Source organism: Cervus canadensis, chromosome 13 (genome assembly GCF_019320065.1).
Source record: "Cervus canadensis isolate Bull #8, Minnesota chromosome 13, ASM1932006v1, whole genome shotgun sequence".
Taxonomy (NCBI): domain Eukaryota; kingdom Metazoa; phylum Chordata; class Mammalia; order Artiodactyla; family Cervidae; genus Cervus; species Cervus canadensis.
The window spans coordinates 29,697,653-29,724,379 of record NC_057398.1 but is presented as its reverse complement, the minus strand read 5'-3'; the positions used below and the strand labels follow the sequence as shown (position 1 = coordinate 29,724,379).

At 54.7% G+C, this 26,727-nt stretch overlaps 1 protein-coding gene across 1 annotated transcript; it reads right to left on the bottom strand.

Moving 5' to 3' along the window:
• Nucleotides 1-17,214: 17,214 nt before the first annotated feature.
• Nucleotides 17,215-18,622, bottom strand: ACTRT2 (actin related protein T2). The gene has a single exon (XM_043485705.1). It carries the CDS (start codon nucleotides 18,433-18,435, stop codon nucleotides 17,302-17,304), a length of 1,134 nt encoding a protein of 377 aa, XP_043341640.1. The 5' UTR covers nucleotides 18,436-18,622; the 3' UTR covers nucleotides 17,215-17,301.
• Nucleotides 18,623-26,727: the final 8,105 nt, after the last annotated feature.

Genomic DNA, 26,727 nt, shown 5'->3' with positions numbered 1-26,727 from the left:
GTGGGGAGCAGAGAGGAAAACCACTGAACTACCAGAGACAGAAGTCTGGGGGTTGGTGCTGCCAGGCGGATAGATCTTTTAAAATATGCCAGTGATTGAAAAGTATGTGAAACCACGTGAAACCAACAGGGCAAGAGTAAATTAAACACATAGCACATACACACGTGCACACACCGTGTGCAGCACAAAGCCCTGGAAAGAGGCCCCACCCCTTCCCCAGGGCTGGGGATGCCTCCTCTGGGTTCAGGGGTTTTAGCAGTAGGTGAGGTGCCAAAGGGACCAGTCTGTCACCGTGTGTCTCAGCAGGTGCCAGGTTTCCCTTGGGCCCCTCCCCGTCCACATCCCCGGCTTCAGCCCTGACTCCTCTGGTGGACAGAGCTCAGGCCCTGGCTCCTGACCTGTCCAGACTCTGAACATGGGAGAAGGGGTAGGGACAGGGGGCTCGGATCATGAGACGCCCCCCCACCCCTGAGCCCTGGTAACTGGGGCTCAAACTGGCCCTCACTGGGGCAGTTCTGACAGGTGCAAAAGGACCCTAGAACCTCAGTGTGACTGGCAGTGACATGGGCTTCTGTGTTCATCCTCACCAGCCCTCAGTCTGTCTCTCAGCAGGTTCCCACAATTTCTAGAGTTTTCTATGCCTTCATAGATGGAGAGGCAGAGTCACAGAGCAACCAGATGACCTGCCTGAGGTCTCAGAGCCAGTTAGCATTGGACACGAGACTGCTGGCCAACCCCACACCTGATTCTTAGCTGCTCTCATTCACCCGGGCAGGTAAGGAAAGTAGGGTCAACAGGCACAATGAAGAGACCCCAGGATCTCGGGGGCAGGGCCATGGGAGGACACAGGAAGGCTGGAGTCACTGACTTACAGACCAAGGAGGGGCACCAAGGCTTAGATGCTGGGCAGGCTGTGCAGTAAGAAGGGGAACCAAGCGAGACTCAGGGCGGTTCCCTGTGCCTCAGGCCCTTTGCACGTGCTCTTCCCACCACCTTCACTTGTTTCCTCCTGCTTTTTGCTCTGGGCTCAGCTCCGCTGTCACCGCCTTGTGGGGCAGCTTCGTGTGACCTGCAAACAGAATGACGAGGGGCCGAATGAGGGCTGGTCCCCAGAGATGGTGCTTTAGGGGGTAGAGACTATGAGAAGCCCTGCCACACACTGGATTCTGGTCCTTCAGAGGGAGCCAGGAGACCCCAAGAGGCCCGGCTCCTCTGCTGAGATGCTTACACCAAGTCTGGGGTCTGGGGGTGTCACAGAGAAATTGCGCCTGATACCTGTCAGCAGGACAAGGTTTCTATGCCGTCCTGCATCATGGGCAAGGCTCCAGTGCAGGGCTGGCACAGCACAGCAGGGGCAGCAGGGTCTGGAGGCTATGGGCGGATGGACAAGGCGGTGGGTGGGAGCTTCCAAGGGGAGCTTGGTTAAGCATCCAGAGTGAGGAGATGCTACTAAACCTGGGCTCAGCAGGCCACGGCCAAGGCCCAGAAAAGTACGGTCAAGGAGGGAGTCCTGGGTGTGTGGGGGGGTGCCTCCCTGCTCTGATGTGGGCTTGGGTTCCCATTCCACCCGTCCTCCCACCCCAGGAAGAGGCCTTTGGATGTGGTCTTGCTGAGACCCAAGGCTGCTGGGGGCTGTGCCTTCTCCCACAGCCTCAGGCATCCCAAGCAGGGGTCAGGTCCCCGCAAGAGCCTAAACATCACCTCCCTGGCTGCAGGTGCCCAACCAGGCTGCCCCAAGTCCAAGGTATCTGTGACAGAGCATGGCAGACCCCCCACCCTACAGCCAGCACTGTCCCCCCCCCACCGACTTTCAGCAGTACTGCCCCCGGGATACCAATGGGTGACTCCCATCTCTCCCTGTGTTTCCCCTCCAGGCATCTCTGAAACTCCCAAAGCACATTTTGGCCCTCAAATATGTCTCTTATTGGGAGACATCTCACTCTCACAGCTCATCGGCAGGTAGAGAATCCCATCACCTTTCCATGACCCTCCTATGACCCCTCCAGAGACACATCAGCTCCCCCCACCCCAGCACTCCAGGCAGGGGTTGCTCCAGAGGTGAAGACCCTCATCTGGGCACCAGATGAACAGTGTTGGTGAACACTGGAAATGGACCAGGCTGCATCTGTCCCCTTGGCTTTGTCCCATGAAATAGCCTCTGTCCTCCAGCCAAAGCTTTAAGAACTGGAGGTTTCCTGACACCCAGGACAGAGAGAAGCATTTAGAATAAAAGCAGTTGTGTGATCCTTGCAGAAACAGTGATTTTGGTCTCATGTAAACCCCAGCAGAAATTCTGGAGTCATTTCAGACTCTACCTGAACACACGCTTCCGGTGGGGAGGGGGCCAACTGGATGGGGTGAGGAGGAGAGGGCCCATGGGACAGTAGGACACAGTAGATCACAGAGTCATCATCACACAGAGCTGAGCGGGGGTTTCTCTTCTGTCTTCATATGTGGCTTCTGGAAGGCTGGTTGGAGCAGTGAGATGTGAGGTCCAGCCCAACAGCACCCTCATGGCTCTGGTCTCCGTGTCAGGAGCCCCTGTTCACACATGCCTTGGCCCCCAGCTAATTGCCGTGAGCAAGCCCTACAGGAGAAGATGCTCTGTGGGAGGGACTTGGGGAGACGGACTGGGACCCTCTGCTTAAGGTCCTTGGGCCAGAAGCTAAAGCAGCACCTCAGGGGGCCAGGAGCAACTTTCACCCTCAGGTGCACCCCCCAACACCCATCATGAGAAGAGACCTCCTACTCTACGTAGCTCTCCTGGAAACCAGATTCAAGCACAAAGCAGGGACATGCTTACCATTCCTGACACGCTTCTTTCCGGCTTGACCGCTGGGGCTGCTTTGTGAGCCATGAGTCTGAGCTCCCCACCAGAGAAGCCCCCACCCCACGTTCTGCCCCCTGCCCCTCAGTCCCTCCACCCTCAAAGCAGGTCTGCAGAGCAAGCACCCGGGGCTCCCTGGCAACTATCTCCCGCCCCGACCCAAGTCAGCACACCCCCCATGACTGCCCCTCCCAGGGCCACCAGACATGGGGCAGAAGCCGGGTGGGAACATGTGGTAGGATCTGCGTACTAGTTCCCGCCATTCCTCTGTGGGTATCCAGGCTAGGTGTCCTGCCACCCTGGGCATCCCTGACCTGCTGGCCCCCCAGACTCCCACAGTGTGCTCCAGTTCAGATGGGAGGGGGACCTCCTGCACATGCTTGGTGATGCCATGTGCTGCCCGAACGCAGCGGGGGCCACAGCTCCCACCCTGCTCTGGGCTTGTCTGGGAAACCCTGCCTCTTCAGGGTGGTTCAGGCCAAGGAGTCTGTGTTCTCACTGTCACTGGCTGGTCACATGCATCAAGCCTGCAAGTCTAAGGCACTTTATCTGCACAGCAAGGAATGACCCTCTCAGGGCCTGGGGGGAGTCCTGGCAACTAGGACATGGAGCTAATTGTTGTTATGGGGGCTCACTTGGTATATGTGCACCTGTGTGCATGTGTCTCTGTATGTTTGCAGCTACATGTGTGTGCACATGTGTATGTGTGTGCACACATGTGTACATGTGGGTTGTATGCCTCGCACACTTGTGCACATGTATATCTCTCATATGTGTGCATGTGTGTAAATGTGAATCTGCATGTGTATCCCCCCCTCAGCCTGAAACACACCCATACATGTCAGGAGAACCCCCGAGATCCAGGAGGTGACAGGTGAGAGGACCAGGTCTCAGGGTCAGGGGCCACTGGGTCCTCACGAGTGTCGGGGCCAGAGTCACAGCCCAGCAGCTGAGTCACTGCAGACCCACCAGCCAAAAGTCACTCGGCTCATGCTCTCCAGGCCCACGGCAAGGCACGTTCGTGGGTCACTCTCAAAAACAGTGCAGTGATTTCCCCCAAACCTGGGCTTTGATGTGGTTTTGTTGCAGAAATTATGTTTGTTCTGTGTTCTGAAACCTTGACACCTGCCTCTTACCCACCTGCATTCAGAAAAGCGAGTTGGTTTCCTATATCCCGCCAAAGGGACTGGATCACTTGCTGTGAGGTTTGTGTCCCTGTTAACGGGAGCTTGGGGCGTAGAGGGCTGGGAGGCGCCTGATGGCTGAGGTCCAGCCCCTCCCTGGACTCCTCAGTGACCGGACATCATTTCCTGCATGTTTCGCCCTCAGACACAGGCGCCTCTGGAGACTCAGGGGTCTGAGCACAAATAGGAGGAGCCTGGTCCATGGAGGCACACAGGCCACGTGTCCACAATGCCCACAGCTAAGATGCGGCCAAAGTGCCAAGTAAAGCAGGTTGGCAGCAAGCAGTGAGCGGGGAGCTGGCGATCAGAAGAGGGACCCCAACTGCTGAGCACACACTCTGACCTCCAAGCCTGGGTGCAGCAGAGCCTGGATACTGGCCCTGCCCAGCTCAGGCCCAGGGCTCTCCTGGGGTCATCCCTGGCATCCCTGCTGGTGGGACACACTTGCCAGTAGGGGCGTTTTGAGCAGAAAGCAAGTTGCACTAAAGTCATAAATGTTTTCCATCGCAACCCGTGTTAGTCAGGTCCTCCAAAGAAACAGAAGTAATAGTGTGTGTGTGTGTGTGTGTGTGTGTGTTAGGGTGTGTGTGTTCAGGTATGTGTGTGTTAGGGTATATGTGTCTTTGTGTGTATTAGGGTATATGTTACAGTGTGTGTGTGTTAGGGTGTATGTGTCTTTGTGTGTGTTAGGGTGTGTGTGCGTTAGGGTGCATGCGCACTAGGGGGTGTATGTATGTTAGGGGTTGTGTGTTAGGATGTGTATGTGTGTTTGGGTGTGTGTATGTTAGGGTATGTGTGTCTTTGGGTGTGTTAAGGTGTATGTTAGGGTGTGTTAGGGTGTGTGTCTGTGTGGGTGTGTTAGGGTGTCTGTTTGTCTTAAGGTATGTGTGTGTGTTAGGGTGTATGTGTCTGTGTGTTAGGGTGTCTGTGTATGTCAGGGTGTGTGTGTTAATGTATGTGTGTTTGTGTGTGTGTTAGGGTGTATGTTAGGGTGTGTGTGTGTGTGTGTGTTTTAGGGTATGTGTGAGTGTTAGGGTATGTGTGTCTTTGTGTGTGTTAGGGTGTGTCTATGTGTGTCTTTGTGTGTGTTAAGGTATATTTTAGGGTGTGTTTGTGTGTGTGTGTGTTAGGGTATGTGTGTTTTAGGGTGGTGTGTCTATGTGTGTGTTAGGGTGTATGTTAGGGTATGTGTGTGTGTTAGGGTATGTGTGTCTTTGTGTGTGTTAGGGTGTATTTTAGGGTGTGTGTATGTGTGTGAATGTGTGTGTGTTAGGGTGTGTGTGTTAGGGTATGTGTGTCTTTGTGTGTGTTAGGGTGTATTTTAGGGGGTGTGTGTGTGTTAGGGTGTGTGTGTGTTAGGGTGGTGTGTCTGTGTGTGTGTTAGGGTGTGTGTTAGGGTGTGTGTCGAGAAGGAGACCAGGGAACTGGACAGCTCAAGCCCAAAGGCCATCTGCAGGCAGAACTTCTTCCTGCTGGGGGAAGTCAGCCTCGGGTCTAGCCAGGCCTTCAACTGATCAGGCGAGGCCCACCACAGTCCGCAGGGCAGTGGGTTTCACTCAGAGTCCACTGACTGAGATGTTGCTTTTATTACAAAACACCATCCCAGCACATCCGGACCCATGTGGGACCCAGTGTCTGGGCACCGTGGCCTAGTCAAAGGGTCACAAGTTCCTTGCTGACGTGCCAACACGTGGGAAGCAGAAAATGTGCTCTGAGCTCCACAGTCAGCACCGAGCTTCCCAAGAAAACAAAGGCAGCAGTTGACAAGCATGCTGACCAGCTCTGGAGGCCTGGCCACCTGGCCTGGGGCCCTATGGCTGCAGGGTCAGGAAGAGCTTTCCAGGCTCCTCAGGAGGGTGGTCCCAGCAGGGAGAGGATGGGGGTGCTTGTCCCTCCTCCCTGGAGAACCTGACGCCCTCTTCCCCAGCTCCCTCCCCAAAACAACCTCCCTGGAATGATGAGAGGAAGGGCTCAAGCCTTGGGAAGCTTGAACCCTGGGCACTGAACCTGGAGCCATGAGACCAGCCCATAGAGGCAGAGATACAGGTAAATGTATCACTGGTGTGTCCTTCTAGCAATGGTGAGAACCTTTGGTTTCCAGTGGCACTCACCCTACTCCCAACCCTGTAGCCTCCATGACACACACCAATGTCTGTCTGAATAGCTGGGAAGGAAAAGCAAAGAGTGACCAGGAAATTGCCCTGGGGAGGTATTAATACATCCCCCTGCTCCAGGCCCACAAGCCCCCCCCCCAGGAGAATTCGAAAGTGGTGCACAGAACCTGGCAGCATTGCTGTATCACCAGGGATGCCCAAGCTGCTGACCAGAGTAACATGGGGAGAGTGGGCCAGGCCCTGGACCGAGAGCCTGGGGTGGCCACTCTATGATGGTGGCTGGACCCAGGGCCAGGGTTATCAAGGGATGTGCCTGAATCCAAAGAGGACTGCCCTCCTCCCAGTCTTTCCCAGGGCTTCCCCAGATCCATGGTCACCTCTGCCCACCCGCCCATAGCTCCCAGCCCAGGAGGCTCATCTCTGGCTGCAGGGCTGGCTTGGGTGCATGGCTGGGGAGTGTGGGTACGTTCCTGCTCCCTGCAAACAGCTGCTGGTCTGGGAGGGTCCTGGATTCTGGGCGCCCCTCTTTCTGCTAAAAGAGGACAGATGTTGCTTGACTCCCTTGCCCTCACTCTGAGGGGGGCTGCACTTGGCTCTGAGCACGGAGGCTGAGGAGATTTTGTGGGGACATATTAGCCTTGGGCCTACTTGGAGCTGAGATATCAGGGTTCCCGCCAGGACAGGGGCTCTGATCGGGAGTTGCTGCTACCCCCCCAGGACTCCCCACTGAGCTTTGGTCATCAGGTGGGGAGTGACATGAGGCGGGAGTAATGCGGGGCAGGAGCCATGTTGGCCAAAGTCTCTGCAGCTCACCCGATCCCCACAGACCTAGAGCAACTTAGGCGTGGGTCAAGGGCGTGCCGTTTCCAGCTTCCCTGGGGCCTTAGGAACAAACCTCTCAGGGACTCACAGGTTTTTCTGGTTAAGCGCCTTACCGCCCACAGGCATAGGCTGCAGCCAATATTTTCAGGTCTTTATAGAGTCTTCCTTCCACTTTCTGACTGATGCTCCTGTGGATGAGTTTTATGTGGAGCATTCTCCAAGCCCCTGTGAGATAAAAGGAATGCCCTCTCTGGCGGGATGGAGTGTCTCCTTCCTCCCTCATCTGTCTTCATAAAGCCCTGCTTCCTGGCCCAGCCAACCTCCCGCGTGGGTGGAGGGCAGGGGCTGCGCTTGTGGCCAGGACCACCTTAGCCTGCTGGCAAGACTCCAGCCTGGAGTGGGGGCCAGGGGGCTGGCGGCACCCAAGGAGCCCCGTGTTCCCCCGCATTCCCCCTCTTCCTGCTGACCCTGCAGGGCGCCACCCCTTCATCCCCAGGCTCAGGCAATACTTCACCCGGTCCTGCAGTTCCTACTGCCCATCCCAGGCTTGGAAACACATTGGCCGGAAGGCCAGAGCTCCCTCTACACTAAGGGCCCAGGACAAGGGTGCTTCCTCTTGTCTGCCCCTCCTGCCTGGCAGGACCAGGACCTGGGCTGCTCCCCCCAGTGTCTGGGCATTCCCCCCCACTTAGTGGCCCATTTGGGGGGCATCCTCCCTGCTCCAGGCCTTTACCAGTCTTCAGTCACCTCAGGGAGGGTGGGGTCCCTCGAGTCACAGGTGACTCAGACCCTCTGCTGTGGATTTCCGGCGACAACCAGGCTGTGACCCTGAGGTCAGGGCTGCCCTGGCTCCTGTTGGAACCTCTAGGGCCCACCTGGCCCAGCACAGAGCTGCTGCTGGACGAGCAAGTGTTAAGTGAATAGACTGGACACAAAGCGTCCCTAGGGCACAGAGAAAGGGAGGCAGAAACCTCTCCATCCGACCCCCCCAACACACACGCAGCGTTTGTGGGTGAAATGTCCCGGTTCAGCAGGGGGAGGGGAGAAGACTCTGGAAGCCCCACCCCCATCCCCCCCAGGGCGTTGGGGTGGCCCTGGGGCCAGGCTGGCCTCGGCCAGACCCCACAGCACAGGCCTGTCACAGGGAGGCTGTGATCCGTGTCCAGCCCCCAGCCCGCCTCCCCGACTCCCTTAAATAGGGCCCAACAATTTCACACTCTGGAGCCCGGACGGTGCTTGTTTTGGCTGCCCGAGTGGCCCATCCTCGCCGACCCCGGGTTGCATAACTGGGAGGTATCCGCTTACTCTCACTGACGCCTGTCAGCGAGGCCCAAACGGGGGCCGCGGTGGGCGGACCAGCCTCCAATGTTCCCTTCGTGCCAGGCGTGGGGTGGGGTCTCCCGTGGCAGCCCCCTACCCTGTAGACAGGCTGGCAGCAGTGGACAGAGCCCCCAGCTCCGGGGGCCAGGAACAGTCACCTCTGAGCAGAGTTGGCCGGCACGGGTGGCAGCGGGTGGCGGGGTTGCCTCCACCCACTGACTGCATCTCTGTCCCGCGTCATCCTTGGCCCTGCCAGCACGGCGGGCCTCTGGTCAAGAGACAATTGTGGGGAGGGAGCTGATCCTGGAAATGCTCTGTGTTCTGCCCGGTGTCCTAGTCTCCAGCCAGGCCCCTCGTGAGCAGCGACCCAGCTGCAGCCTTCGTGGGACCTCGACATGGCCCAGCTGCCCACGTGCAAAGGCATCCCAGGGTCCTGGGCCCTCACCGGCCAGCCGCCCTCTCCCCTCGGCTGCCGCGCCAAAGGTGGGGCAAGGGAAACAGGAGATTTGAATAATGGGAGAAAATTATTATGTCTTTGTGCGAGCTGGAACCCAGCCTTGTTCCCTGTGAGCGTGATAACCAGGGACGTGGCGTCTAACGTTTCTGAGCTCCGAGCCAGGGCCGGCCGTGACAATAAGAGCATTGTTCCCAGTGTGGGGCATTGTCACTGGGGGACGGAGCCCCAGACATGCAGATTGGCACGCACAGGAAAGTGGGATGATGGAGCTGGTTCTGGGCATCCCCAGAAAGACAAGAGCCTAGGCCTGGGCTGAGGGCCGAGGAGGGGGAGGGGGACTGGCCTGTGCTGACAGTGCTACCTCATAGCTCGGTGGGTGACAGTGCTTCCTGGGGCTTGTGGGAGGGCTCGGTGGGAGGTTCCAGGGTGCCCTTGGGTGTGGGGGCACAGGGGTTTTCATTTTTAGCGGAACTATGAGTCTGGAGCCAACTCTGACCCCCGGCCTGAGAGCAGGCTAGTGACCCAGGAATCCGGGAGCCACTTTTGGAGGTCACCTCTTGGGACGAGAGCTGACACCTCCCCAGGTCCCAGGGGACCAAGCCCCACCATCTTCTAGGGAGCCAGGTCCCTGCTGCAGAGCCCCTGCCCCTCCGCCAGCTCCCAGGTGACTAGAACCACCCTTCCTCCAGGACCTGGTGGGGACAGGGGTACCCCACCTGGGGGCCCACCAGTCAGCTCAGCACCACTGAATTCCAACCAGACCAACCGAGAGCTTGTCATTCCCGCTTAGATGAACATTCCAGGAGCCATGGAAAGAGCAGGACTGAGCCCCGTGCAGGCTATCCTGGCCCTGACTCCCCATATCCTGCTTCAGGTCAGGCGGGCAGGAGGTAGGGAGCAGGGGAGCCTGACTCTCTGTCCCTGCTGCCCCCCACCAAACCCTGGGCATTGTGCCCCTCCCTCTCTTTGCAACTTCAAACACACCTCCTCACCCAGGGACAGGCACCTTCTCTGGCCCGTGCCCTGGATGAGATGGTGGCTGGCAGCAGACACACTCCTCAGAATACAGTCTCTCTGTGCTGGCACCTGGCCCTCAAGGGAGGAAACTGAGGCCAGATCCAGGCCCCAGCGAGACGCTCCTGTCTGGACCCTGGCCTCTCCTTCCCAGGATCTCAGCACTGATGGCATCTCCTGGAAGCACCAGACTTTGTGCAGCCCATTTGGCCCCTACAGCCCCATGTCCACTCCCTTCTCGTCCCTTGCTGAACCCCCCACCTCTATCCCTGTAGGCTTGGGTACTGGGGCTGCATGGTCCAGGCTGCCACCACCCAAGTACTACCACATGTGCCCACAACCTAGGACACCAGGTAACCTGGTGGCCTGAGAGTCCAGCACATCCTTTTTGAGAGTCTAGGCCATCAGCCTCCTCTACCCCAGGGCCGGGTGTTCCCGGAGTGGCTGGACTCCCTACAGAGAAGGGAGCCACTCCTGGGTCTCCAGAGGGGGTCAGAACAGCGTGGAGGGTGGTGTCAGGATGAGGTCACCCTGGCGGAGGATCCTGGCTTATGATATTCTAACTGTCCACAGTTGTACCTCACCTATTTACAAGTTACTTGTGCTGGCAGGGAGCTTGGGATCTGCTGTCCTGGGGCCAGAGAACCTCCCCTCAACACACACACTGGGGAAGAGCAGGGGCAGGGGGAGCATAGGGGTTGCAGGATGGACACAGGGCTTGAAGGTGCCCCCAAGGCCCCCGACTCAGCTGTTGGCCGTGGGGCCTCAGGATCCATCTCTGTGCTGGAATGACCCTGTGGAGGCTCAGCCTGTTCCTGTCTGCTTGCCTCCTCCAGGACTAGCACCCCTCCCAGTCAGCCCCCTCTGCCCGAAGGCCCTGGGGAGAGGGTCCCATGCCGGTCTGAAGTGCTCAAGAGCTGGACGCACCTAGTCCATGCAGGGGGCGGGCACTGCACACAGTGGACACCACTGCTCACAGCTCTGGACCCGCACCCACATCAGGGTGGGGGTCTGTATGCAGAGCCCGCTGGCTGCCAGATGTGCAATGCCCCTTGCCCTTCCCCGGCCCTGTCAACCGTACCCTGAGGTGTCCATAGCGCACCGCGGAGTCTGGGGTTCAATCTGAATTCACACCTCTGCCCAAGGCCCCATCTCCTCTTCAATAGCCACGTCTGCTGGGGGATATCCTACTGCTGGGGGATAAAGAAGTGTGGCCATTTCCTGCAGGACCCCAGGCACATGGAGCCCACCTGGAACTTGGAGGGTCTGTGGGATGAACGAGTGAGTTTGGGGGCCTGCTGGTGACCAGCCCTGCCTGGGAGAAGTGCTGTCAGGGTGCAGGGCTGCACTTAGCTCCTCAAGGGTGACCCCCCACCTGAGGGGTGGACCACACCTGAGCAGAGAGCCCCCACAGAGTAGGACAGCCAGGGCAGCGCTGGGCAGTTTGGGCACATCTGCACACCCGGTCCAGCTCCTTGGCAGGTCCTGCAGACATCTTGGCTGCACGTGGTCCCTCCGTTGGGACTGGCTGTGAATTCGGGGTCCTATGTTCCAGGTGGGGTGGCCCCTGGGAAGGACATAGTCACACACATCATCCTGAGTCCCTTCTGGGGGCTGACACCGTCTACTTAGTGTCTTGCCCAAGTTCATCCTCAGTCTAGCCTGCAGAGGGCGTCCCTGCTCCGGCAGGACCCAGGTACCAGGGATGTCTCAACCTCTGGCTCACATCACGTGGAGGGACAGGCTGTGGTCCTGGTGGACACGCACAGTGGCCATCACGGCCTCCACACCATCCACAATGAGGCCTGGGGTTTGGCCAAGGGGTGAAGGGCCCTAATGCACCAGGTTCCCCCAAACACCTGCTTCACAATGGCCCCATTCTCTCTGGATTCCTGACTCTTAATCAGAGTCTGGGGCCACAGGAACCCTGATGACAGAGATGCCTTCAGATCTCCTCCATAATGTCTCAGGAGGTGGGCATGCTGTGGGGTGGCCGATGGGGGTTATCTGACAGGAAGCATTGCTCCTGTCTGGTTCCCGCCACGTCATGTGGTTTGTGGGTATCCCACAGTCACTGGTGGGATCTTTCACGGAACCCATTCCCAAGCTCCCTGCAGAAACCAAGGCTGCAGTCCAGAGTGGGAGCTGAGCTTTGGGGGTGGCAGATTGAGCATCATGGTAGGGACCACCATAGAGGATGGGGTGGCCCTGAGCATTGTCCATCCTCAGGACACAGAGGGGCTTGGACTCCAAAGTCATATCACTGGCCTCTGAGGCATGAGTGATCACCTCTCACAGGGCCAGGAGAGATGCCTTTGGCAAGGTGATGGAGAAATTGACAGCATCTGGTCCCCACTGGGGATACCGGTGGGTTGGTCTACTCAGAGCCAGGGTCATGTTCTGGCTCTCTATGTCTTCCCTGCCTGCCTGCAGTATTTCATCTCATCTTGCATCTAAATGTTGCTTCACAGAAAGATCTTGCCCAGGACCAAGGGGATAAGAAGCAGTCAGGAGAGGCCTCTGCAAGATGTGGGGAGTGGGAGCCCATATCTCAGAAATGGGAAACTGGCTCAGATTCGTTCTTTGGCCTCCTGGCAGGCAAGGTCTGAGGAGCCCAAAGCCAAAGGGCTCCTCCTCCTCCTCCAGGACTAAGCCTACCTCATTCCCAAACCTTGGTCTTTCGTGTAGACAAAGCAGGGGCCAAGCTCTATTCTCTTCCCTCATTAGCAGCAGCCTAGCCTACTGGACATTTCCCTGGACCTCCCACTCTGCTTAGGGAAGCCAGAATTAGAAGCCAGATCAGTTTCAAAGCTTCTGATATAAACTCTGTCAGGATCTTGAGTTACTTTCCCTGTCCACACCCCCAAACAGCACATTAAACTTAGTGCTGAAGATGACCTAGAGGTCAGAAATCTACAGTCATCACCATTATATCCACCATCATCACCATCATCATCATCATCAACATCATCATCACCTTCATCACTATCATCATCTCCACTGTTGTTATTTTTCAGTTGCTAAGTGGTGTCCAAATCTTTGTGACCCCATGGACTGCAGAGCACCAGGTTCCTCTGCCCTCCACTGTCTCCCAGTTTGCTCAGATTCATGTCCATTGAGTTGGTGACGCTATCTAATCATCTCATCCTCTATTATCCCCTTCTCCTCCTGCTCTCAATCTTTCCCAGCATCAGGGTCTTTTTCAATGAGTCGGCTCTTCACCCCAGGTGGCCAAAGTATTGGAGTTTCAGCTTTATCACTATCACCGTCATCATCACCATCAGCAGCAGCACCATCACCCCCATCATCAGTACCACCATCGTCATCACCATCACAATCATCACCAGCAGCAGCAACATCGCCATCGTCATCATGACAATTGCCATCATGAATTGAACCCTAGCCTCACCCAGCAGCAATGAGACTGGAGGAGGTGTGTAAGCAGGGTTTTGTCAGCACTGCTTCATTACCCCACCTCCATATCTGTGGGGCCCTGCAGAGGTCTGACTCTCTACCCCACTCAGTGTGAACAAGATGAAAGTTGGCAGGAGAGGGCTAGTTGACACTCTGCCTCCCCCTCCACTGGCATCAAGGTGGCTCTGCAGAGAGCTGAGCATTTACCCCCCTCCCACTCAGGAGCAGTGAGGAGGTGTTAGTCAGAGCCCACTTTCTCCAGGAAGGGTTACTGGGGCCAAGAGGGAAGCTGAACCTCCACCCCACCTGTCTACAAGAAGGATGTATGAGTAGTGACCATATTGATGGGGAGATATCCATGGGTCCCACCTACCCACCCAGCCCTCACACCTCACCTCCACACGAGTGATTGCATGCTACAAAAAGATTAAATAGGATCCAGAGGCTCATCAAAATGTTCAGGGTAAAACAGAAAATCACTCATCATACTAAGAACCAGGAAAATCATACCATGAATGAGAAAAGACAATCAGCAGATGTGATTGTCGGAGCAGATGGAAATGGACCAGATGTTGGAGTTATCTGGGTAAAGGTTTTAAAGCCTCCATCATAAAAACATTTCAGCAGTCAATGACGAATTCCCTTGAGACAAATACAAAATTGGAAACTCTCAGTAAAGAATTAGAAGTTATAAGATGAGAACCAAGTGGAAATTATCAAACTGTAAAACACAACTCAAATAAAAAATGTGTTGGAAAGGCTCAAAAATAGTGTGATAGCAGAGGATAGAATCAGAAACTTTCAGGATGGGTGAAGAGAATTTATTCAATCTGAAAACACAGAATGTAAACTTGAAAATGATGAAGGAAGGGGTCTAAGGACAGGAAAAAAAAATTGAGACCCAGAAGGAGAGAAGTTAGATTGAACTACAAAAATATTAGAAGAAATAATAGCACAAACTTTCCCAAGTTTGACAAAAGACATGGCTGCAGGTTCAAGAAAATGGATAAATCCCCAAAATGATAAATCCATAAAGAAGGCTGAGCACTGAAGAATCAATGTTTTCAAACTGTGGTGCTGGAGAAGACTCTTGAGAGTCCCTTGGACAACAAGGAGATCAAATCAGTCAATCCTAAAGGAAATCAACCCTGAATATTTATTGGAAGGACTGATGCTAAAGTTCCAATACTTTGGCCACCTGATTGAAAGAGCTGGCTTATTGGAAAAGACCCTGATGCTGGGAAAGATTGAGGGCAAGAGGAGACGGGGGTGACAGAAGATGAGATAATTAGATAGCATCACCGACTCAATGGACATGAGTTTGAGCAAACTCCAGGAGATGGTGAAGGACAGGGAAGACTGGCATGCTGTAGTCCATGGGCTCACAAAGAGTCAGATAGGATTTAATGGCTGAACAACAACAACAACAGGATAAATCCAAGAAATCCAGGCCAAAACACACCACAACTAAACTCCTGAAAACTAAAGATAATGAAAAAACTCTTGAAAGCAGCCAAAGAAAAAATGATGCATTACCTGAAGGGAAACACCAATCAAATAATAAGATTTCTGATCTGAAACCCACAGAGGTGATGGAGAATGAATCAGCACCATATTTTTCAAGTGCTGAAAGAAAATGGCTAACTGTGAATTCTATACCCAGCGAAAATATCCCTTAGGGGTGATGGGGAAGTAAAGACACTCTCAAATGTTGGCAAACTAAGAGAATCTGTTGCTAGCAAACCTACCCTAAAAGAACTGCTAAGGGAAGTTCCTACTAAGAATGGCTTGGAACTCCAGAAAGGGCAAAAGAATGTGGGATTGGGTAAAAATAGCAGTAATCATATTAGACTATTCTCTTGAGTTTCTGGAATCATTTGCTGGTTAAAGAAAAAACAATTCTATTTAAAAGTTGGGTGGGTAAGGAGACCTAAATACACTTTACTCCTAGAGGTAAAATGTAATACCAGGGGGTGGTGGTGTTTACTCAGAGCAACCACCAAGAAATCAATACAAAGCCATAAATAAATATGGAATAAATCAAGATGGAATCCCCCCAAAATATTCAAGTAACTTGCAAGAAGGGGTTACTGAAGCAGGATCATTTGCCCAATTCACAGCAAGTCAAATGCAGAGATGCCGAACTTTGCAACCAAGAAAGGGTTTATTCACAAGGCAGCCAAGTGAGGAGATGGGAGAACCAGTCTCAGATTCCTCCCCCACACAAAGGCCAGGGTCTTGAGATATTTGTGGGATCAAGAAGTGGGGTGGTCTTAAGTGTGAGGAAAGGTGCCTGGAAAAGTTGTAACCAGAGCTCTGTGCAGGTGTATCTGAGTTGCCTGCTTCCTCATGGGATGCATATTCAAAAATATCAGTGCTTAGCAAGATATGAGGGGGAGGTGTTGGTCCTCTGATGTCAAAAATTCCTTTGTAGGACACCGACTCAGGCCTAGTTTTAGGGTCAGTGGTCCCAACAAGTCTTAGCTGGCTCAACCTTGAATTAGACACAGCTGACTCAAAACTCCTGGCAAACAACTAGGGCAAATATCTTATAGTTTGGGCTACCTGAAGTTTGGAGGGTATGCAATTTGCAATAGAATAATTAAGTGAAGGTAGGCTGCAAGTAGAGGGGTTTTTAACAAGCTCTAAGACAAGCTCGAGAATTTCTGCCAGTCATGTTTCTTTTAACCCTACGGGACATGGTTTCAAAGGTAAGAAAAAAATAAAGAGGAAACAAAACGATGAAACAGCAGACTTAAGATGGACCTTAAATGTAAACCATCTGCATATAATATCTACATATATCAATTATTATTTTTTTTAAAAAAACAGATATTGGTGGATTTTTAAAAGTGGGATTCCCTGATGACTCAGACGATAATCTGCCTGCAATGTGGGAGACGTGGGTTCTATCCCTGGGTCGGAAAGATCTCCTGAAGAAGGGAATGGCTACCCACTCCAGTATTCTTGCCTGGAGAATTCCATGGACAGAGGAGCCTGGTGGGCTAAAGTCTATGTGGTTACAAAGAGTCAGACACGATCCAACTATGTGCTATCTTTTGATACACTGTATGCATATTTCAAATATGACCTAGGTAATTTGCAAGTAAACGGATGGGAAAAGATATACCAGGCAAACATTAAACATACAAACACACACAATTTAGATAAATGGGTTTATTTCATTCAAGCAGAATTTCTTTAGTAAAATTTCCTAAAGGAAAGATTTCCCCTCTCCCTCTACTACCTCTCAATCCTTCCTTCCCCCACCAGCACATGGTATCTGCCCTTCATTCTTTTCTTCATGTGCTTATAACCCCATAACACACATATTCACTTATGCCTGTACATACTAACCTGCTCAGGTACACATGCTAAAGTGTTATGGCTTTCTTTATCCAAAAAGGGGAATTCATTTTATAAAGATATCTCTATTATTTTCTACTTCTCTCCCAATTATATTTTGAGAGAGTTCCACACCATCAATGTGGAAAAAACTCCTTTTATGCATAATTTGTTCAAATGAGATTTTATTGATGGCCATTAACTCTGTCTCTGGTATTTACCACCAAACAATGCTATAAACATCTTTGAAAGTAAAAACAAACAGAAACATCACAATAATCAACTGGTGATTCTTAAACTGCCACTGGGAGGAGGACCCTCACAAAGCCGAAAACCGATGGCAATTTCTGCTCCTTCCTGAATCCCTCCACCCAGGCAAGGGTTTCCACCTCACTCAGCTGCCCACCCCAGGTTTAGGCAGAGTGTAAACCCTGTGGTGCTATCTCAAAGGAAGATTTTGTGACCTCAGAACAGCACAGCATTCCTGCTTGTTTCCACTCCCAGCCCCGACAGACCTAAGACACATGTTTAAAATGCAAGTTCCAGGTTCTGGGCAGGAGCCCTGGGCCCTTGCTTTGGGCACAAACTCTACATAAGGACACTCAACTCATAACCCAGGGCTTTCTTGGGAGAAAGGGGGCCAGGGGATGGAACCAATGAAAAGAGATTTTTTCTGGTGCCCCGAGAATGAACCGAGCCTGACATGCCCAAACACTGCACCGTCTTGTCTTTTATTGAACATCCCGAGGATGCCACACGGTGAACACACATCCCATCTATAGACTGCCCTGGACTCGGGGCCCCTCAGAAGCATCTTCTCTGAACCACGGATGTCCCAAACTCCTTGAAGTCCGCAGAGGTAACCCACATCTGCTTGAAGCTGCTCAGGGAGGTGACAATGGAGGCACCGATCCACGTGGAGAACCAGCGGTCGGGTGGTGCCGTGATCTTGATGGGGGTCCCCTTGGAGGCCATCTGCTCCAGCTCCCTCAGAAGCCGGTCGTCCAGCCCCTGGAAGAGTGTGGTGCCGCCGGACAGCACAATCTCCCCGTAGAGGGTCTTCTGGATGTCAGCGTCACATTTAGTGATGCTGCAGGAGACCATCTTGGACAGGCCCGGGTTCTGGATGCCCAGCTGCTCAGGCGAGAACAGGGCCTCGGGCGCCTGGTACAGTTGGTCCCCGATGGGAACGATGTTGCCGTCGGGCAGCTTGTACTCGCGGAGGACCTCCTCTGGCCTTCGGCACAACTCTTTCTCGGGCTCCAGGGCCACATAACACAGCTTCTCCTTGATGTCGTCCACCAGGGCTTTGTCCAGCACACACGGGAAGGTCCTCCCGCTGGCCAGCAGGAGCCGGGTGAGGTGCTCTGTGATGTCCTTCCCCGCCACATAGAGCTTGGTGACAGCGTGGGGCAGGGAGTAGCCCTCAAAGATGGGGACAGTGCAGGTGACCCCGTCCCCACTGTCCACCACCAGGCCCGTGACGCAGGCCGAGGCATAGAGGGCCAGCACGGCCTGGTCTGACAGGTAGAAGGCGGGCACATCGAAGCTCTCGAACATCACCTCGGCCATCTTCTCCCGGGTCTCCCTGGGGTTCAGGGAGGGCTCTGTCATGAGCACCGGCCGGTCATTGGCCTTGACTCCCAGCTCCCACTCGAACAGGTGCTTCCAGAGCTTCTCCATGTCGTCCCAGCCTGTGATCAGGCCACGCTCAATGGGGTAGTGCAGGTGAAGGACCTCATGCCTGTGCAGGGCCTCTTCCCCCACAAAGTACTTCTTCTGGTTGGCCCCTGTCAAAGGCGTCTTGAACTTGGGGTGCCCCACGACGGAGCTGACAACATGGCGGGGGCCAATCTCTCCAGACAGTCCTGCCTTGCAAAGCCCGGACCCATTGTCGAAAATCACCGCTGGGCAGTCTAATACATGCGGGTCAAACATGCCTGCAGCATCCTCATCTGTGCTCCCCCCAAATAAGCTGGAAGCCCCTCAGGCCACTTTGTGACATAAGAGGCTCCTCTGGAAGTTTCGAGGCGCAGGATTCCACGGTCTTGGGGTGTCTCCCAGGCAGGGCTAGCAGACGGCCGGTCCCCAAGAACTCTCCATCCCCACCTGGCAGAGCTGCTCTTCTCTCAGGAAGCCTGGCTGCTGAGGCCTTTTCAGGGATGACGACCCATATGTAACAATCCAGCCAAGGCAACGATTGTCCTTGGCCAACATCAGAGGGCCTTCGGGGGTGGGGGCCCAGAGTCTCTGCACACACCTGCCCCAACTGGTGAGACTCCAGACAGGAAGGCCAGCTGTTCCTGCGGGTCTGGGACCCGCTGGCCTTAGAGCCAGTGGAGCAGCCCAGCCAGGGCCAGCCCATAAATCTGGAGTCTCTGGCCCTTTGTCTGGAGGGAGCTGCTGTCTGGAGGGTGACAAACACACTTCTCTTTGCTAAAGGGGATGACCAAGCACCTGGCACAGGTCCAGGTGGGAGGGGCAATGCCCAAGGCCCCAATACCGCAGGCACTCAGAATGTGCTTTTGGAATTCAGACTCTTCCAGGAAGCTCTTGGAGATTTCTCTTTTCTTTGCCCCATGAGCCCTGACCCTGTCTCACAGGGTAGCTGCTAAGAAGAGGCCTCTGGGCCTAATAGCTCTCTCTCCAGGCACATGTGTCCCTGCTCTGGTTTGATGTCAGGGCCCCTCCTTGTCCTCTGCAGCCCCAGAAGCACTGTCACGAATCCAGTGGTCGAGATGTCGGGAACCCAATGACCTGTGAAGACAGATGTCTGAGGTTTCATGGTGGGGCAGCACTGATCAAAGCCTGGGACATCTCTGTTTCTAGTCTGTGACACAGTTGGCCAAGCCCACTGAAGCATGGTCAGAAGTGACCAGGTCACCGAGGCTGGCAAGGCTGCAGGTTTAGCCAAGCCCACGAGGGGCTGGATGGGGACCACCTGCTCCCATAGCCCCACACTCAAACCCTGGGCTGGTTCCAGCTGGAAGAACAATCTGGAAGGGAGCACAGACCTGGGACCCAGGGTTGACTTTTTTCTTGATGAGGGTGGAGCCAGTCTTGGTGAACAGGATGCTGACTTGACATTCTGTCACTTCCACAATCATCGCCCCCCTCCCCCCAGCAAGCTCCTTTCCCTTCCAGAATGCTCTCCCAGGGGACCACCACCCTTCCAGACCCACACCTCCATGGGTGGCCCTCTCTGTGTGTCCCGCTGACCCTTAGGTGAAGTGAAAGTGAAAGTCGTTCAGACGTGTCCAACTCTTCGTGACCCCATGGACTATACAGTCCGTGGAATTCTCCAGGCCGGAATATAGGAGTGGGTAGCCTTTCCCTTCTCCAGGGAATCTTCCCAACTCAGGGATCGAACCCAGGTCCTCTGCATTGCAGGTGGATTCTTTACCAGCTGAGCCTTAAGGGAAGCCCCCCTACCCCGCCACCAGCAAAAAGGGAATAGGTGCTAGTCATGTAGTGTTGATGCACAGTGTGGGTGTGTGTTGTAGATGTGCTGTATAGACCAGCTTTGTGGGCGCCCCAGTGCTGAGCCTGGAAGGGATCAATAGAGACTTAGTGTCACTGAGATTCTCCCCTGAGGACGGAATCACATGCACACAGGGTTGATGGTGGGTGATGCTCCACCCTCAGCCACACAGCCCAGAAGTGTGGGGACCTCAAAGATGCAGGCTGTGATGCTGAGGCAGCCTGTGTGCCTGGAGGCTGCTGGGCTGGGAATGGTCAGAGAATGCAGTGTCTTGGGGATTCCAGCCTGCTTGCGTCACAAAGCCCTGTGCACTTGGGTTCTCAGGCTTTGCTAGAACTTTCCCATTGTTGCCAAACACTCCATGTTGAATCAGGAGTGTGACCTCAAGGTTTCTAGATATTGGCCCTAAAAGCGGCCCACATGGGTGGCGATATACGCATAATGGGTGCAGAGGTCAAATGCCAAGGCTGAGCTGTGTCCTGGGGGCCCAGGGCTGGCTGGGATGTGGGCATTTGTAGGGGAACAGAGCCGGGGAGGACAAATGCTCACGAGAGCTTGGACTGACCAGCTGGGTGGTGGTGGTCTGAGGTCACATGACACAGCATGATGCGTAGTGATGCCCAGGCCAGCGCCCCACCATCCCCAAAGATGCACTGCCTCCACCATCTCCAAAGGCCCAGTGTGCACGATGGCCTGTCTGGCAGGTCCAGGCCCTCCCACCAGTGCCAGACCTATAGTGGGCAGTGCTCCATTCCTCCATCACCCCTGCCCATCCCGGACAAGCTCAGACCCTCAAGGAGAGAGCTGTGAAGGCTGGGTCGGCCATCAAGGCTGTGTCTCCAAGCGAAGCTGTCTAAGGAGATCCAGGACCCCGCTTCCTATATGTTTTCACTCCCCCCGCTGAGCCTGAGAGTCAGGCAGCCCTCCACCCTGGGTCTGAGACCCTCTCACTCCCGACCACCCACAATGGCCATGACCACTGGGGGCCACATGCCTTGCAGAGTGGACCCCTGCAGTACTCCAGTCTGTGCATGTGGCTGAGAAGACCACAGCAGGAACTCAGCTCCCCTGTCGCACTCCTGGGTGTGCTGTTTCAGCAGTCCCAGGCTCTGGGAAGGCTTCTGTCTCCACTGTTGAAAGTGTCTGACCTGCTAACAGATTGTCCATCACCTGGAGAGAGGCAGGAAGACCCCACTGCCAAGAAGTAGGCTAATCTCTGGGGGGTGACACCACGTGGTCACTGAGAAACCGGTGGGTTTATGAGCTATGTGATGCTCTGCTGGGTTCAAGCTCCCCTCTGGGCGGAAGTTCCAACTCATGCTGCTCAGGTGCCCAGAAGCCTCCATCCAGCCCTCCTTCCTCCTCCCTGTCTGCCGCTCATCCCTCCAGCCACCTGGTCTGGACACCAGGGAGGGGCCATGGGTATCTCGGTGCACATGTCCTCATGAATGGCTGCAGCTATCTCAGCCCCTTCAGTGGCTGCAATGTTCTGAGCAGTCACTGTGGGGTTGTGTTTGCTATTAATCCTAGATGGTTCCCCTCTTCCAGCTCCAGTCAGAAGCCTCTGTCCAGGGCCGCCCTGTCACCAACCCGTGCCAGTCATGCATCGTAAATCGCTTGACTGAGTTTGCGGGAGAACTGTCCATGACGCCATCTCCTTCGTGGGGCAAGGCTTACACCATGGTGACTCTGAAGGGCACGCTTCTGCCCTGTGAAGGAAAGCTTGCTCTGGTTTCTGCCCCAGTAGTCACACCCAACAGCAGCCCCCCAGCCCCCACATGGCACATGCCCTTGATGGGAGTTGGACAGCAACTGGGCAGCCTTGGGCAGTTGCCAGGCATTAGACCTTGGGAATAGCTAACCCTGGATCTGCTGGCACCCTGCTGCTCACTGCCCTGGCTACTGAGCCTAGGCCAGCTGAGCCCTGGGCCCGGGCCCCTGTCTGTCCTGTCATCCCTCATTCCTCTGCCACCAGTGCCTAGAGCCTTAGCCAATTAGTGACCAGCAGACTGAGCTCATTAGAGCTGGCTGACATCTGGTGGCCAGACCCTGCTTGCTGAAGGTCTGGACCAGGGTCAGCTGCCAGCCTAAAGGAACAGGAGGACTCTGTAGATGGCAAGACAGGCACTGCTTATGCGAGAAAGAGAATGGCAGATGTGTTGGAGGGAGCTGGTGGGAATCTAGCCCCCTGCCCAAGGATGACTTCTCTTCCACCACTCTGTCCCAGGCATTCTCAGACGAGCCCAGAGACCCAGGCACTCTTCCTGGGAGACTAGTCCCTTTGAATCTCTTAGATGGGAACTTGTATCACCTATCCACCCATCCATTTTTCCATCCACCATCCATCCATCTATCCACCCACCCACCCATCCATCCATTCACCCACCCACCTACCCATTCATCCATTTATCCATCCATCTACCCACTCACCCATCCATCCACCCACCCATTCATCCAATTCACCATCCACTCTTCCATCCATCTATCCGTTCACTTACCCCATCCACCATCCATCTACCCACCAACCCTTTCACCCATCCACCCACTCATTCACGAACTCCATCCATTCATCCACCCAGTCTCCTGCTTAATTATCTTCCATCCCCCCTCCCTCCTGCCCTTCCACCCACCTTCCCTTGCTTAGTAGTTGAGCTGTGCATCCAGTCATGCTGTCCACCTCCTTTCTTGGTGACCTTTGAGCTTCATCATGGCACCTGGGAGCCCTGTCTGCTCTGTTGTTCTCTTCAAGACAGCTGGGAGAGGAACAACACCCTAGATCACTCCTCTCTCAGACTCCCATGAGGCTGGCTCATTAACCTGGACTGGATGTCAGTCATATGACACTAATGAAAGCCAGTATTGGTGGAACAGTAAGAAGGAACTGGCACTGAGCTGATATGCTCTGAGGACCTTAGTAAAGCAGCCCTTGGTGGGGCTGTCCACGGCTCAGCATGGCTTAGTGGAGACCCCACTAAGTGGTCAAGTGAGGCAGATCTGTTTAGGGGAGAGGAAGTCTGAGGCCAGGCCACCAATTACCCCCGCCACTGCTTTTTGTCCCTGGGTCAGGAAGATCCCTTGGAGAAGGAAATGGCAACCCACTCACTCCAATGTTCTTGCCTGGGAAATCCCATGGACGGAGAAGCCTGGTAGGCTACAGTCCATGGGGTTGCTAAGAGTCGGACACGACTGACTGACTAACTCTTTCTGCTTTTTGCCCTTCACTTTTATGGAACTATGGTCCTGAACACTTAAATCTTTAAATCTTGAAGTGGGATGGATGGTTAGGTAGATGATGGATAGGTGGGTGGGTGGATGGATGCACAAAAAATTTGGGAAACACAAGAAAAGTATTGCAAAGCAAATATTAAGTACAAGTGACCCCACTTTGCTCACATCTTGGAATGCTCCTTGGGATTTTTCAATTTCAAAATCCAAGGAGGACAAGCTGTATCTATGTCCGAATGCCCGTTTTCCCAGGTGATGCCTTGTCTGACTGTCCTGTGTGGTCCGTATCCTCCGCATCCCACCGGTGTGCTGGAGTTCTCACAGAGCTGCCTCTGTGGGGTCCGTGCTTCCCCGCTGGGACCCGTAGGCTTCCGTCCCTCCCACACTGCCTGCCTCACTTTTCCTAGCCACAACTGCTCAGGCCAACCCAGCAGCTTCCATCAGAGCCCTGGGGAGGGGCCAAGCAGAGCCCCCACATCCGGAGCCCATGAAGGGCTCTTGGGTGGTGTGTTTCTCTTGCATTTCAGGGGCTCTTGGTCATGCGTTGAACTGGGGGTGCTGTTGGCTCAGGGGCCAAGTGCCCCAGGGCTATGGGAGAATATCTGAGACTGATGACTCATCAGTCATAATGGGACCCTGTGGGTGTGTCCACAGCCCCTCGTTCATCACTCATCTGGGTGGAGGTTGGCAGTGATGATGGGAGAATGTGGAGGGACCTCAGACTTCACCTGGGGCAGCTCCCCTCCCCTTCCAGGTGGGGTCACCAGAGCCCCCCCAACCCTGGGCAGAGCCAGCAGCAGGCTCTTTGAGGATCAGAACCGGCCTCCAGACTCTTCAGTGGAGGTCACCCTGGTCAGATCCCCCGCAGAGGTGCCCTATGTAACCACAGTCTCCTGCTGGTGCTTCTAGCCCAGCACCACCAGCATTCCTCTGGGGGCTCCAGGGGGCCAGGCAGTCTGGGGTTCCCACCTGGAAGACAGGCAAGAGCCTGGAACTTCAGCCACCTCCAGTTGCAGGTGCAGGAGGTGGCAGGGGAGAACTGCTCTGGCTGCTGGCCTCCTGCACCCTCATCCCCCACCCCTGCACTCCAGCCCTGGCTCCTGATGTGTCTGCACTTCTCCCTCTCCCCTTTCTAATATTCTCCCTACTCGACCCCATTGTCACCTCCTATTTGCTGCCGTGACAGGTCCCTGATCATGTCCTTCCAAACAACTGGCCTCTTCATGGTGGGAGTGTTAGATGAAGAGTTTACTACCTGGTTGCATTATCTCCACATTTACTCCTGAGCATGGCAGAGACCTGTGGCTAGCGGGCCGTGAACCTGTGGTCGCGCTGTGACCAGCTGGCCCATTGAGCCTTATAAGTGTCTAGACTGCTGATGCTCTGAAACCGATCGCAGCCTCAGAGCACATGTACCTCTGTGGACAGCAGGAGGGGACCAGTTCCCACCTTGCAGGAGACACAGAGAGGTGGACCCTCACCTGGGACAGGTGTGGCTGGAACTCCAAGACTGAGGTTTTGCAGACTCAGATTCTGGATCCAGTAGGACAGGCCCCCCCACCCTGCAGCAGATCCAGGCTCCTCAAGAACCCACGGATCTCAGCAGATCTGGAAGGCAACCTTTCCTGACGGGGGTGTCAGTTGCATGTTGGCCATCTGAAACGCTGAGTGGCCCAAGCCCACATCTCAGGAGTGTGGACACGGGTTTGCTGGCCTTCCCGGCATAGACCAGGGTGGTCCAGAGACCCAGCACTGCCACCTGGGTGGGGGGTGGGGGGGGCGGTCGGGGGCGGTTCTGCCCTCACACCTTGGCCGCCATGACTTACAGCTGGACAGCTCCCACAGTAAACACCTACTCCTCACAGCCTGGAGGTTGGACGTCCAAGATCCAGTTGGGTCCAGCTTCCCGGGCTCCTGCTGTGTCTCCATGGGGCCAAGAAAGCTGACTCTGGGTTCTCTTCCTGTTCTTCTATGGGTGCTAATCCATTCTGGGTCCCCACCCTCTTGACCTTACCTCACCCTAATTGCCTCCCAAAGGCTCCGCCTCCAAATACCATTGCACTAGAAGTCAGAGCTTCCACATAGGAACTGGGGGAACACATTCAGCCAATAGTAGGGGCTGTCCTGTCCATCCCGCCACAGAAGGGAGCAGGAGTGTTGCCCTGCAGGCAAGGTTGCTGGGGCCTAAGCCATCAGTGACTCAGACCTCACAGCCTGCTGGCAGGTTCACCTCACTACAGGGCGGCTGGGAGTTGCCTCCATCCTGGACAGAGGAGGGTGAGAGAGAGAGCCTGGATGTGCTGAGACACAGGAGTATCTCCCCGGGAGGCCAGAGGGGAGAGGGGAAGGGGCAGGAGGAGGCAGCCAGAGGGGAGGACAGCAGTGGAGGGGGCTGGGGCAGCCAGGAGCCTCACCCACCTCCAGAGGAACCACAGACAGGCTTTCGGGCAGAGCTGTCCCCTCTCCTCCTGGACTTGGAAACCTCAGGGCCCCAACATGTCCCCTTCCAGATGATGCATACGCATGGAGGGGGCCATGGCCCTGCAACCATTAGAAGCAGCAGAGGTGGGCAGACCAGAGACAGCCCTGGAACCAGCCACTGGTCACAGCTTGGCAAGCCCAAGAGGCTCCATTGGCTGGGGTAGGAGAGTGATGGCCTCGTCGTGTGTTCTGTTCCTTTTGCTTTCATTCTTTTGGCTTTGCTCCAAAGGTAACAGGCCACTGATGGAAGCACTGAGGCAACGGACACTGTAGAGTGATAGAGGAAGACCCCTCCTCACATCCCCCCCAGATGTGATGCGATGATGTGTGTGCTCAGTCATAGCCAAATCTTTGCAACCCCATGGACTGTCACCTACCAGACTCTTCTGTCCATGGGATTTCCTGGAGTGGAAATATACTGGAGTGGGTTGCCATTTCCTTCCCCACCCAGGGATCTAACCCACATCTCCTGAGTCTCCTGCACTGGCAGGAGGATTCTTTATTGCTGAGCCGCGTGGAAAGACCCACCCCTGCCAATCCAGGTGCTTCTCCAAATGTGGCTACAGTCACTGCTGGGTCCGAATCTTCCAGATGTTCTCCAGGCACAAGTGCATCTGGAAACACCCAGAAATAGGCTTTTTCTGCAAAACACATGCAGCCACACACACTGTTCTGCCCTCCCCCAGGGAGTGTTGTGCCCTTGTCCCCAAGCCTGATGAGCATGACCTTGACCTTCTCAGTGCTTCTCAGTGACCTGTCATCCAACTGACCGAATTCCTCCAAACCATCTCTAACGAGGCTTTCCTATTTAAGAATTTTTCAGTTATTGATGTTTTTCAGATTTTAAAAAAACTATCACAAATGAAGCCTCGGTCGTTTCCCACACACCCCTCTCCATCCCCGTGGTGTGGTGGAGGATTGGACGCTACCTTGGAACCACACAGGGAAGACTGCACATGTTTACAATGTGGGGGGAAGCTGTCAGGGTCGGAAGCTCCATTTTTTAGATTTAGTTTCTATTTTATATTGGAATAGAGTTGATT

Excerpts from the sequence above, each read along its gene's own strand:
- ACTRT2 (XM_043485705.1), bottom strand. The coding sequence starts at position 18,435 with ATGTTTGACCCGCATGTATTAGACTGCCCAGCGGTGATTTTCGACAAT.